Here is a 12040-nt window from a genome sequence, read left to right as displayed (position 1 = left end):
GACCTTGTACCTCAAGGTCTATATTCCTTGGGACATTATATGTGCATCAGTCTACACCTGTATCTTTTCAGATACAGAGTGGGGGTGTGCGTGTGTCTCTCTTGGGCGTCCCTGTACTTTCAGCTGAGGCTTCCAGCTCCTCCTTTCCTCCCTAGGATGCTCCCACTGAGGTTGGAGTCAAACCAGGCACTTGTTAAACTGGTTCTTCGCAACAGCCTCAAGTCCCCCTCAACCCAGAATCCCTACAGTGCAGAAGGAGGCCACTCATTGCAGCAAACTTGCACCACCAACAATCCAATCCAGGGCCTGTAACCGTAACCCCACATACTTACCTACCAACTCCCCCGACACTAAGGAGCAATTTAGCACAGCCAATCGACCTAATCAGCACATCTTTGGCTTGTGGGAGGAAACCCTCGCAGACACGGAGAGAACATGCAAATTCCACACAGTCACCCGAGGCCGGAATCGAACCCAAGTCCCTGGCGCTGTGAGGCAGCAGTGCTGACCACTGTGCCACTCCATCTAATCACGCTGTGATGGGGACACCATTTCCTCGCCTCTACCTCCATCAGTGCTTCCTTTCTGCAGGACAACGGCACATGGATTTACCCAGCATGCTCCTGTCACTAACGCCCCTCCCCCCCCCCAGTCCGCACTCACCTTGTCCAAGTACTGAGGGAGGAGTTCCGCCAGTAACTGGGCCGTATTCCAGCTCACTTCAGACGGCTTCAGGACAGCGGCATTCCCTGAGAACGGGATCGCAACAGAAAAATAATCACTCTGGCAACCGGCAAGGTATTATGTAGAAAATACAGCACAGAAACAGAACGTTCGGCCCAATATGTCCAGGCAGGTGTTTGAGTTCCACATGATCTCCCTTCCACCCAAACCCACGAACATTCTCTTCCATTCTTTTCGCCTTTGCGTAACAGAAACCAGGAGGAGGCCATTTGGCCCTTCAAGCCTGCTCTGTCGCCATTCATTATCATCAAATTCAATATCCCGATTTCCCCCCTTCCTCCAATACCCCCTGATCCCTTTAGCTCCAAGAGATCTATCTAACTTCTTGAAAGCATTTTGGCCTCAACTACTTTTTGTGTGGTGAAATCCACTCATTCACTATGCTCTGGTGAGGAGAAATTTCTTCACCCTTTGTCCTAAAAGGTTTTCCCCTTCTCCTCAAACTGTGACCCCCTAGTTCTGGGCTCCTGCCAACCATCAGGGACATTCTTTCTGAATCTACCCTCTCTAACCCTGTTAGAATTTTGTAAGTTTCTATGAGATCCCCTCTCACTCTTCCAAACTCTATAATCTTATCTAAAATTAGTCTCTCCTCATAATGACAGGCCTGCCATGCCAGGAATTAGCCTGGTAAACCTTCGCTGTACTCCTTTTACAACAAGGACATCCTCCCTCAGATAAGGATACCAAAACTGCACACAATACTCCAGGTGTGGCCTCAACATCCCCATCGCCCACTGGTCCCTCCGTGAGAGATCGGCAGATAGCCCACCAGACCAGATTTCAACCCAGCTCGAGCCGAAATACCAAACTGTGGAGTGAAACTGTGGTCTGACCCAAACCAGTTCCTGCCAGGTAGGTTGTGCTAAAGTTAGGCCAACCATCTCAAGATGAAACAAAGCCTCAAATCACTTGGAGCAAGGCGCAGTGGCACGGTGGCTAGCACTGCAGACTGGGTCTGTACTCATTAACATTTAGAAGGCTGAGGGGGGATCTTATACAGACTTACAAGATAATGAAGGGGACAGATAGGGTAGAGGTAGAGAGATTCTTCCTGCTTAGAAAGGAAAACAGAACTAGAGGACACAGCCTCAATATAAGGAGGTGGGGAGACAGTTTAGAACGGAGTTGAGGAGGAACTTCTTCACTCAAAGGGTGGAGAGTCTCTGGAATTCTCTGCCCGTTGAAGTGGTGGAGGCTGCCTCGCTATACATATTTAAGTCACGGGTAGATAGGTTTTTGACAGACAAGGAAATTAAGGGATATGGGGAGAAAGCGGGAAAGTGGAACTGATCCACTTCAGATCAGCCATGATCTTATTGAATGGCGGGGCAGGCTCGAAGGGCTAGATAGCCTACTCCTGCTCCTATTTCTTATGTTATGTTCTCACAGCACCAGCGACCCGGGTTCGATTCCCGGTTCAGGTCACTGTCTGTGTCGAGTTTGCACATTCTCCTTGTGTCTGCTTGGGTTTCCTCCCACAGTCCAAAAGATCTGCGGGTTAGGATGATTGGCTGTGCTAAATTGCCCCTCAGTGTGAGGGGGATCAGCTGGGTAAATGTGTGGGGTTACGGAAATAGGGCCTGGGTGGGATTGTGGACGATACAGACTTGATAGGCCGAATGGCCTGCTTCCGTACTCAAGGAATCCTATGGAGCAGGAAAAGAAAACTGGGAAAACTCAGCCGGTGGTACGAAATTGGGACCGAAAAAAACCACAGCAGAGAAAGTAAATTTCTGATTATCATTGACCTTTCTGACAGAGATTGGGAGGTGATTAACCCAGAGCTTACCTGCTGCGATTGCCCCAACTAAAGGCTGGATCGTAAGGGCCAATGGGTAGTTCCAGGCCCCAATGATCAGAACCACTCCCAGAGGTTCTCGATGGATATAGACAGTGTCCATTAATGTCATCATGCTCTTGGACACGTACTCTGGGGCCGTCCATTCGGGCAATTTGTTAATAGCCAGAGAAATCTCACCCAGAACGCCTGCCATTTCATAAATCTCCACGGAAAAAGAATTCTGTAAATTCAAATTACGAAAGTCACTTTCAAACAGATTCCACCCCCCTCTCCGTACTCCGCCTCTACCCTCCATCCGCCCCCACCACCGATCCGCTGACCATATCCCACCCACAACTCATTCTTCAGCCCAATTCTAGCTGATCTGCACTAACTCCCAATCCCACCACCCCCCCAGAAAAGCTCCAAATTTGAAATTCAAGTTGAAACGCCTTCATGAATTCATCCCTCGCTTTCTCTCCAATCCCCTCCCCTATAACCCTTCATCTCCCCACATCTTGCTCTGATACCTAGAAGGAGTGGGTTCCCTGACGAGGAGAGGTTGGGCTCATTTCCACAGGAGTTTAAAAGAATCAGGGGTGACTTGATTGAAGTTTAAGATCCTGAATGGTCTTGACTAAACAGACGTGGAAAGCGTGATGTTGGTGTACTTTTTTTAATGCATGCTCACGGCCCAGTCGTTGTTGGGAGGAGAAAAAAAATTGGGGACAGATCAGGTGACAGGGATTTCATTTTCAGTTTGGACTGCAGATTTGAGTTTTGTGCTTCAGAAAGGACAGCAAGTTAAACAGAAATGTTTTCCCTCTCTCCTTGTTGTTTTGAAAATTCTGTTGGTTTACTGAAGGGTGAAAATCTGCTGTTGTTGGGGGCTGGACCAGAGTCTGTCTGGTACTTTGGGAAGCTATCCTGTCTTGAATCGCAAGAGCACTTGTCTGCAGAATTCAACTAATGGCCTTGATCCCAGTGTCACGTGAGCATTGGTCTATGCTGTGTTAAACCTGTGAAAAGGGTCTTTTGTCTATGGGTGGTTTTAGTTTTGATTGGGATAGCCTGTATATATTCATTAAGGGTGACACATTATCATTAGTTATCATTTTATTTATAGTGTCACAAGTAGGCTCACATTAACACTGCAATGAAATTACTGTGAAAATCCCCTAGTCGCCACACTCCGGTGCCTGTTCGGGTACACCAAGGGAGAATTTAGCATGGCCAGTGCATCCAACCAGCACGTCTTTCGGACTGTGGGAGAAAACTGGAGCACCCAGAGGAAATCCATGCAGACATGGGTACAATGTGCAGAGTCCACACACACAGTGACCCAACCTGGGAATCGAACCCAGGTTCCTGATGCTGAGAATGACCAGTTCTAACCGCTGTACCCCATGGGTCGTTTGTAATTGATAAAAGTTCTTGCTAATTTTCTTACTATACATGTTAACCATATTCCAAAACAAACTTTGTTTGATAAAAGCTCCCTAAATGGATCACTCGAAGTGAATCATCTCATGCTTATCCTAGCCAAATTCAAGATGCCGTAAAACATTTGAGTTTCCAACCTGAACCTTAACAAAAGAATGTTACCCTGTGCACGTGTGTGCGTGCGCGCGTGTGCGTGTGTGTGCGTCCAGGCCTAGGGGACACTGTTTTAAAATTATGAGTTGCCCTCACAGGATAGAGATTCTTCAGAGAAGGAAATCTTCCATCCTTACCCGGTCTGGCCTACATGTGACTCCAGAGCCACAGCAATGTGGTTGACTCTCAACTACCCTTGGGCAACTAGGGATGGGCAATAAATGCTGGCCAGCCAGCGACACCCATGTCCGACAAATAAAATAAGAGTTAACTAAAAGCAAATAACTGCAGAATCCAAAGCAAAATGCTAGAAGATCTCAGCAGGTCTGGCAGCATCTGTGGTGAGAGAATAGAGCCAACGTTTTGAGTCTGATGACCCTTAGTCAGAGGTATAGATAAAGAAGATCGGCAAGATTTGTACAGCAAGGCAAGGCACACCCTCCTTGCCATTCCAATACGCCATCCTGCTCCCATGTCCACACATCCATCCTTTTCCTGTTACAATGTTCCAATGTAACATTGAAACCCACCATAAAACAGCACCTCACCTTCCGACTGGGCACTTTTAAAATAATAAAATAATGAGGGGCACAGATCAGATAGATAGTTAATCTTTTTCCAAAGGTAGGGGAGTCTAAAACTAGAAGGGTACAAGGCGAGAGGGGGGAGATACAAAAGTGTCCAGAGGGCAATTTTTTCACAGAGGGTGGTGAGTAATTGGAATAAGCTACCAGAGGTATAGTAGAGACTACTGTCTTTTAAAAAGCATTTAGATAGTCGCGTGGGTACGATGGGTATAGAGGGATATGGGCCAAATGCGGGCAATTGGGACTAGCTTAGGGGTTTAAAAAAGAAAAAAGTGGCATGGACAAGTTGGGCCAAAGGGCTCTATGACTCTATCACCCCCTCCCACCCTGCCCAAGCCCTTACAGTATAAATCTCATCCTATTTCCTTTGTCTCTGGGTCTGATGAAGGGTCATCCAGACTTGAAACGTTGGCCCTACTCTCTCTCCGCAGGTGCTGCCAGACCAGTTGAGATTTTCCGGCACTTTCTGTTTTTGTTTCAGTTAAATAAATCTGGGGTAAAAGGTTAGCATCATTAATGATGATCTTGGAAGCAGCAGATTTTTGTAAAAGCCAATCTGGTTCACTAACGTCCTTAAGGAAATCTGCCATCCTTACCCGGTCTGGCCTACATATTACCCCAGACACCACAGCAAGGTGATTGACTCTTAACAACCCTCTGAAATGTCCGGGCCAGCCACTTAGTTGTATTCAAGATGGCAGCTTACACCACTCTCTCAAGCGTACTTGGGTAGGGGAAATAAATGGCCATCTTGTCAACAACACAAATTCCATGTAACAAAAAAAAAAGGGCATTTAGCCTCCTGCTTGGTCAAATTGTTTTCTCAGTGCACCTCTATCCTTGGCATATTTGCTTTTCTATCTTCTATGTGGTGTTAATGGAAGACATCGTTCTATCGTGGCTTGATTTGACACTGGAGAATAATTCACTGAACCCTCAATGCTATTCAGGAAGCACGTTTCACCGACAGGAAAGGACATCTTAACCAGCTGGGTTATAGAACACAGAAAAACTACGGCACAAAACAGGCCCTTCGGCCCACAAGTTGCACTGATGATATCCATACCTACTAGGCTTACCTATAACCCTCGATCCTATTAAGTTCCATGTACTCATCCAGAAGTCTCTTGAAAGACCCAAATCGAATTTACCAAATTTCTTCTGATAGACAAGGGAATTAAGGGTTATGGGGAGAAAGCGGGAAAGTGGAACTGATCCACTTCGGATCAGCCATGATCTTGTTGAATGGCAGGGCAGGCTCGAAGGCCTACTCCTATTTCTTATGTTCTACCTCCACTACCACCGGCAGCCGATTCCACTCACCCACTACCCTCTGAGTGAAAAACTTGCCCCTGACATCTCCTCTGTACCTACTCCCCAGCACCTTAAACCTGTGTCCTCTCGTAGCAATATTTAGGGGGGAGGCGATGGCCTAGTGGTATTATCGCTAAACTATTAATCCGGAAACAACTCACGTTCTGGAGACCCGGGTTCGAATCCCACCACGGCAGATGGTGGAATTTGAATTCAATTTTTAAAAATCTGGAATCAAGAATCTACTGATGACCATGAAACCATTGTCGGAAAAACCCACTGGTTCACTCATGTCCTTCAGGGAAGGAAATCTGCCATCCTTACCCAGTCTGGTCTACGTGTGACCCCAGAGCCACAGCAATGTGGCTGTTTCTCAACTGCCCTCGGGCAACTAGGGGTGGGCAATAAATGCAGGCCCAGTCAGTGATGCCCATCGTCCAACAATGAATAAAAAAAATTGATCAGGTTCGAATATAGATTTCCTTGATAGAGTCAAAGGCTAAATTGGCAATTTAGACTGTTGCCTAAGATTTGTTCTATTCACTGTAGTGTTATGTTGTGACTTTCTAATGCCATCAAGGGATCTAAGGCTTTGTTAGGAATAAAATGTATTTATTGATGAGAAAAACTCTTTACAGGAGATTGGGGCCCACGGCTGCCCTGGAACAGCAGCTCCAGCCTCTACATGGCTTCTCAATGATTCTCCGGAGAGGACTCCACCCTCTGCTGTGATCGCTCACTCTCAGGTCCCCACTGGCCTCACGTCAGGTGACTCACTTCTGCGATAATTTCTTAAAGAGATAGGCTACACATACAGTCACAATAGGAGGAGGAGGCCATTCAGCCCTTTGAGCGTGCTTCACCATTCATTACGATCACCCAACTCAATAGCTTGTTCCCCCCTCCCCGTATCCTTTGGCCCCCTTCACCACAAGAGCTAAATCTAACCTTTTGAAAACATTTGGTCCCAATTATTTTCTGTGGTAGGATAAAGAAATGGAGTAAATATCCCAACAAGCAGAGTCCTCCGATTGGAAGATCGGGCAATCAAGGTTCAGAAACATTTTGACAGTGTTAACATTCCAACTCAACTGTAACTGCATGTCGAAGGATATACAGGATGCTCAGGCAGGCTGGGTTAGCTTGCAATGGGTAATTATAGGTGTTAATTGCCCAATGCTATCCCACATCATGAGTTGAGGGAGCCCATAAAACCTTCCTACTTGATTTGTCTTACTATCTTATTGCCTGATAGAGTTGTGTCCAGGGAAAGAGTATTGTATCAGACTGTTAATCATCATGTAAACCCTTCCACTACCTAGGTGGCGTGGCGGCACAGTGGTTAGCACTGCTGCTTCACAGCGCCAGGGACCTGGGTTCAATTCCCAGCTTGGGTGACTGTGTGTGCGTGATGTCTGCACATTCTCCGTGTCTGTGTGGGTTTCCTTTGGGTGCTCCGGTTTTCACCCACAGTCCAAAAGATGTGCTGGTTAGGGTGCATTGGCCGTGCCCAATTCTCCCTCAGTGTACCCCAACAGGCCCCAGAATGTGGTGACTAGGGGATTTTCACAGTAACTGCATTGCTTAGCCTACTTGTGACACTAATAAATAAACTTTACTCTTATTAAACTCTTTGCAGCTTTAAAACTACCCACATTACCATTTGGGGAGAGCACGAATTGGGAACGCGAGAAGAAATTGACGAGAATTTCAGGACAGTTATAAACATTTTATCAAATGATCACAGCATTGCGAAGGGGTTTGTGCAACCTGGCTGAACACATGTCAAGAGTACTTTCAAACCTTGTGCAAGTCTTTTTTGAGCGCCAGTGAGAATTCTTCCTTCCTCTCCGTGATCATCCTCTCCAGCGCCTTCAGCTGCTGAATGCGGAATTCCAGAGACCGGGTTTTGCCCTGATTGTAGGCGGCTCTCGCACGGGATACAATGACTTTGATCTGGTCCATGCTGCCCCAACCTGCCAAGGAAAACAAAGCAATGGTCAGTGTGATAAACCCCAGGATTTACACGGTGAGGGGAAAATCTCTGACTCACCTCCCAACAGGACTCAGAATACGAGCTCCCTGGGTGATTACCTCACAAGGTGGAACTCACATATCGAGCCCTTTATAAAGCAGGCCCTTGAGCGGGTCCATTATCGTAATGTCCCAGTTAGGACCCAATCGTATTCACCACAGGCTCGTGATTTTTGCTTTACTTTGTGCAATGAGGCACCGTTACTTTACAACTGACTCCCGAGTGATTACAGTAAGTTTCTTCAAGCACATTTGGGAGTGCCATAAATGTAAAAATAATAAATAGAGGGAATGCTGTGTTATTGAACATTGCGTTTGGCCATCCCCACCGGGGTGTTATTATGGTGATTCAGGGAGGTGACTGAACGATATGGATAGGTGAAGTAGGAACGGCTGAGTGATGTTATGAAGCAATAAAGTCAGCGGCAGATTTGGGAGGGTCCCGTCACCAGAACAGGAAAGGCACAATGGTCAGTGTCTGTAACTAATGTGAGATTAATGTTTCAGCTCTAACCCGATTCCTTCGTCTGAAGGAACTGAACTCAATATAATTCCGAGTCTTCCTCCATCATTGCTTCCGCTCTTCACCAAGAAATCTCCCTCCTCAGTCCAGAAATCTGATTCCGGTCTCCAGTCCATTCACTTCTCCTGGACACCCCCCCTCCCTACCTCACAAGATTCCTTGTGCTGCCAAATAAACCTGTTGGACTTTAACCTGATGTTGAGAGACTTCTTACCATGTGGAGTTTGCATGTTCTCCCCGTGTCTGCATGGGTTTTGTCCAGGTGCTCTGGTTTCCTCCCGCAAATGTGTGGGTTAGGTGCATTGGCCATGCTAAATTGCCCCTTAGTGTCCCAGAATGCGTAGATTGGAGGGATTAATGGGTTAAAAGTCCGGGATTATGGAGATTGGGCCTGCATAGGATTGTTGTCGGTGTAAACTCGATGGGCCAAATGGCCTTTTCTGCACTGTAGGGTTTCTACGCTTCCACTCCCCCCTTCTTATTCTGAATCCAAATCTCTCCATTTTCTCACTATGATTTCCAACATCAAACCTTCTTCTCCAACCCAAGCCAGGTCGGCTATGCTTTTTATTATTTGTGGGACACGGGCATTGCTGGCTGGCCAGCATTTATTGCCCATCTCCAGTTGCCTTGGAGGGTAGTTGATAATCAGCCACATTGCGGTGGCTCTGGAGTCACATGTAGACCAGACCAGGTAAGGACGGCAGATTTCCTTCCCTGAAGAACATTAATGAACCAGATGGGTTTTTCATTTCATGGTCATCAGTAGATACTTAATTCCAGGCTTTTTTTTATTGAATTCAAATTCCACCATCTGCTGTGACGGGATTCGAACCCAGGTCCCCAAAACATTCACTAAGATTTGCAGAATCCTTACAGTACAACAGGAGACCGTTTGGCCCATCGCGTCTGTACCGACCACAATCTCCCCCCGGACCCTATGGCCTGAACCCCATGCATTTACCTTGCTAATCCCCGTGACATTATGAGCAATTTAAGCACAGCCAATTAACCTAACCTGCACACCTTTAAACTATGGGGGGGGAGACCTGGAGCACCTGGAGGAAACCCACGCAGACATGGGGAGAATGTGCAAGCTCCACACAGACACAGTGACCCAAGCCGGGAATCGAACCTGGGTTCCTGGCGCTGTGAGTCAGCAATGCTAACCACTGTGCCACCATGGATTAACAGTCAAGCAATACCACTAGGCCACCACTTGCTGTAGCTATGAGGCAGCGTCATAGCTTCCAGTAAAAACTCAGCTTAGCAAACAATTAGGCCAGTTTCAATTGATGCAATTTTCAAAAGAAAGTCCTTAAACAAGAAGAGAGCAGACAAATCTCCCTCCCTCCCCAGTTGTGGAAGCCTGGCAGCGCCAGGGAAATTTCTTTACCCACACATCACCCCTTCCCCTTGACCTCCAGATTACCAGTGTCAGTATTTCTAGTTCCATTTTACAGGTGTGATGCAAGTGTCTCTTTAAGAAAGGTTTCTTTTAAAACACATGATCCCTATAGCTCACAGTTTCAGTGACTTCATTCTTGCTGGGCTGACTATGGTGTATCCCGTTATTGCTATTTAAATGCTAAATGGGGTTGTTTGTGTATACTCTGGGGTTAGCTTTATGATCCTATTTGATTGTCACATGTATTAGCATACAGTGAAAAGTTACTGTTTCTTGTGCGCTAGCATACCATTCATAGAGAAGGAAAGGATAGAGTGCAGAGTGTGGTGTTACAGTCATGGCGAGGGTGTAGAGAGACTTAATGCAAGGCTGATCCATTCAAAAGTCTGACGGCAGCAGGGAAGAAGCAGTTCTTGAGTCAGTTGGTACGTGACTCAGACTTTTGTATCTTTTTCCCCCAAAGAAAGTTGGAAGTGAGAATGTCTGGGTAAGTGGGGTCCTTAATTATGTTGGCTGCTTTGCCAAGACAGCGGGAAGTGTAGACAGAGTCAATGGATGGGAGGCTGGTTTGCATGATGGATTGGGCTACATTCACAACCTATTGTAGTTCCTTGCGGTCTTGGTCAGAGTAGGAGCCCATACCAAGCTGTGATACAACCAGAAAAAATGCTTTCTATGGGGCATCAGTAAAAGTTGGAGAGAGTCATAGCTGACATGCCAAATTTCCTTAGTCTTGTGAGAAAGTAGAGGCATTGGTGGGGCTTTCTTAACTGTAGCGTCGGGACTGTTCAGAGAAGAGGTCTTGTGCTTTAAGTTTTTTTTCCCCCCCCAGTGAGTTTAGGGTTTCAGTTTGGAGTTCTGAGGCTGTAGTTTAGTTTTAGCAGGGACATTGAGCAATTCTGTTGGTTATCTAAAACTATCTAAATATTTGCCTTCTGGGAGGAAAGTGCAGGTTTTGAAGACTCAATTCCAGTCAAGTGAAATTTTAATTTATGCTGTGTTAAGCCTATGAAAAGGGTTTTGTCGATGAAAGGTTTTGGTTTGTTGGAACAGCTTTAATATTCAATTAAGGGTTAATACATTATTGCAGCTGTTTTCTTTCTGTTTACAATTAAGAAAAAGGTATTGCTAATTTTCTCTCTATACATGTTAACTTTATTCTTAAATAAACTTTGTTTGATAAAAGCTCTCTGGTGGATTGTTGAATTAGACCTGAATCGGAACATCTCATGCTCATCCTAGTCAAATTCAAGATGCAAAACTTATGGTTCAGGCGGACTTCGTAGAACACTTGAGCTTCTAACCTGAACCATAACATAGATATGTTTCATTTCTTTCCAGAAGATTTTCATTTTACACCAATAACATAGCTCCCATGAACTAAACAACTCACCACAGTGCCCAGGCTGGTTAAGCCAGAACAGTCCAAATAACTTGTCATAATCTCTGCCCACTCAGGGAGCCTTACCCAGATATAAAAATTGGAGTGTTGGGTTTACTGACGCTCTAGGTTCCGACTGTATAACTGAAGCACTCTAGGAATTGAATAGAGTTTGCAGCTAAAGGGAATCTGGTGAAGACACACCAGCCTCTGAGGTGGCAAGGGGAGACTGCTCTTTGGACAGTGCCAGCCTGGCACCCTGGCACTGCCAAGGGGACAACCTGGCACTGTCCAAGGGGCAAACTGGTACAGTCCAGGCAGTGTCAAGGGAGCAGGGCCAGTGCCCATTGGGGGAACCTGCTGTTCTCTGCGTTGGGATCAGTGGTGAAGGGAGGGATGGAGGGCAATTGCAGCTGGGAAATCAGGACTGTCTGGGTGGAGGGTGGGATGTGGTCAGGCAGGAATAGAATAGGACTTCAGGGATGGCCCAGCGAGGTCCAAGGTAGGATTGAGGTGGGGGGGGGGGGGGGGGGGGGGGGGGGGGGGGCGTAGTGGTGATTTGAAAGTCAGCGATCAGGAGACCAGCAATGATGTGAGATGGGCACTCCTCACGCACTGGTTTCCACTCTGAGATCGGCGCACGCGCAGTGGCCCACTCAGTGCTCCACTG

The 12040-nt window shown here is 46.6% G+C and overlaps 1 protein-coding gene across 1 annotated transcript in view; it reads right to left on the bottom strand.

Annotated features, from left to right (window-relative positions):
* Positions 1–12040, bottom strand: part of LOC145357423 (aldehyde dehydrogenase, dimeric NADP-preferring-like) — a 32817-nt gene that overhangs the window by 18539 nt on the left and 2238 nt on the right. The window contains exons 2-4 of the mRNA XM_080210751.1: positions 7828–8000; positions 2537–2768; positions 664–749 (exon numbers count right to left, since the gene is read on the bottom strand). Of these exons, the coding sequence (XP_080066877.1) occupies positions 664–749; positions 2537–2768; positions 7828–7989 (480 nt within the window). The 5' untranslated portion in view covers positions 7990–8000. The remainder of the gene's footprint in view (positions 1–663; positions 750–2536; positions 2769–7827; positions 8001–12040) is intronic.

Source organism: Carcharhinus amblyrhynchos, chromosome 23 (assembly GCF_965287045.1).
Source record: "Carcharhinus amblyrhynchos chromosome 23, sCarAmb.v2.hapA, whole genome shotgun sequence".
Classification (NCBI taxonomy): Eukaryota; Metazoa; Chordata; class Chondrichthyes; order Carcharhiniformes; family Carcharhinidae; genus Carcharhinus; species Carcharhinus amblyrhynchos.
This window is presented reverse-complemented; position numbering and strand designations above follow the sequence as displayed.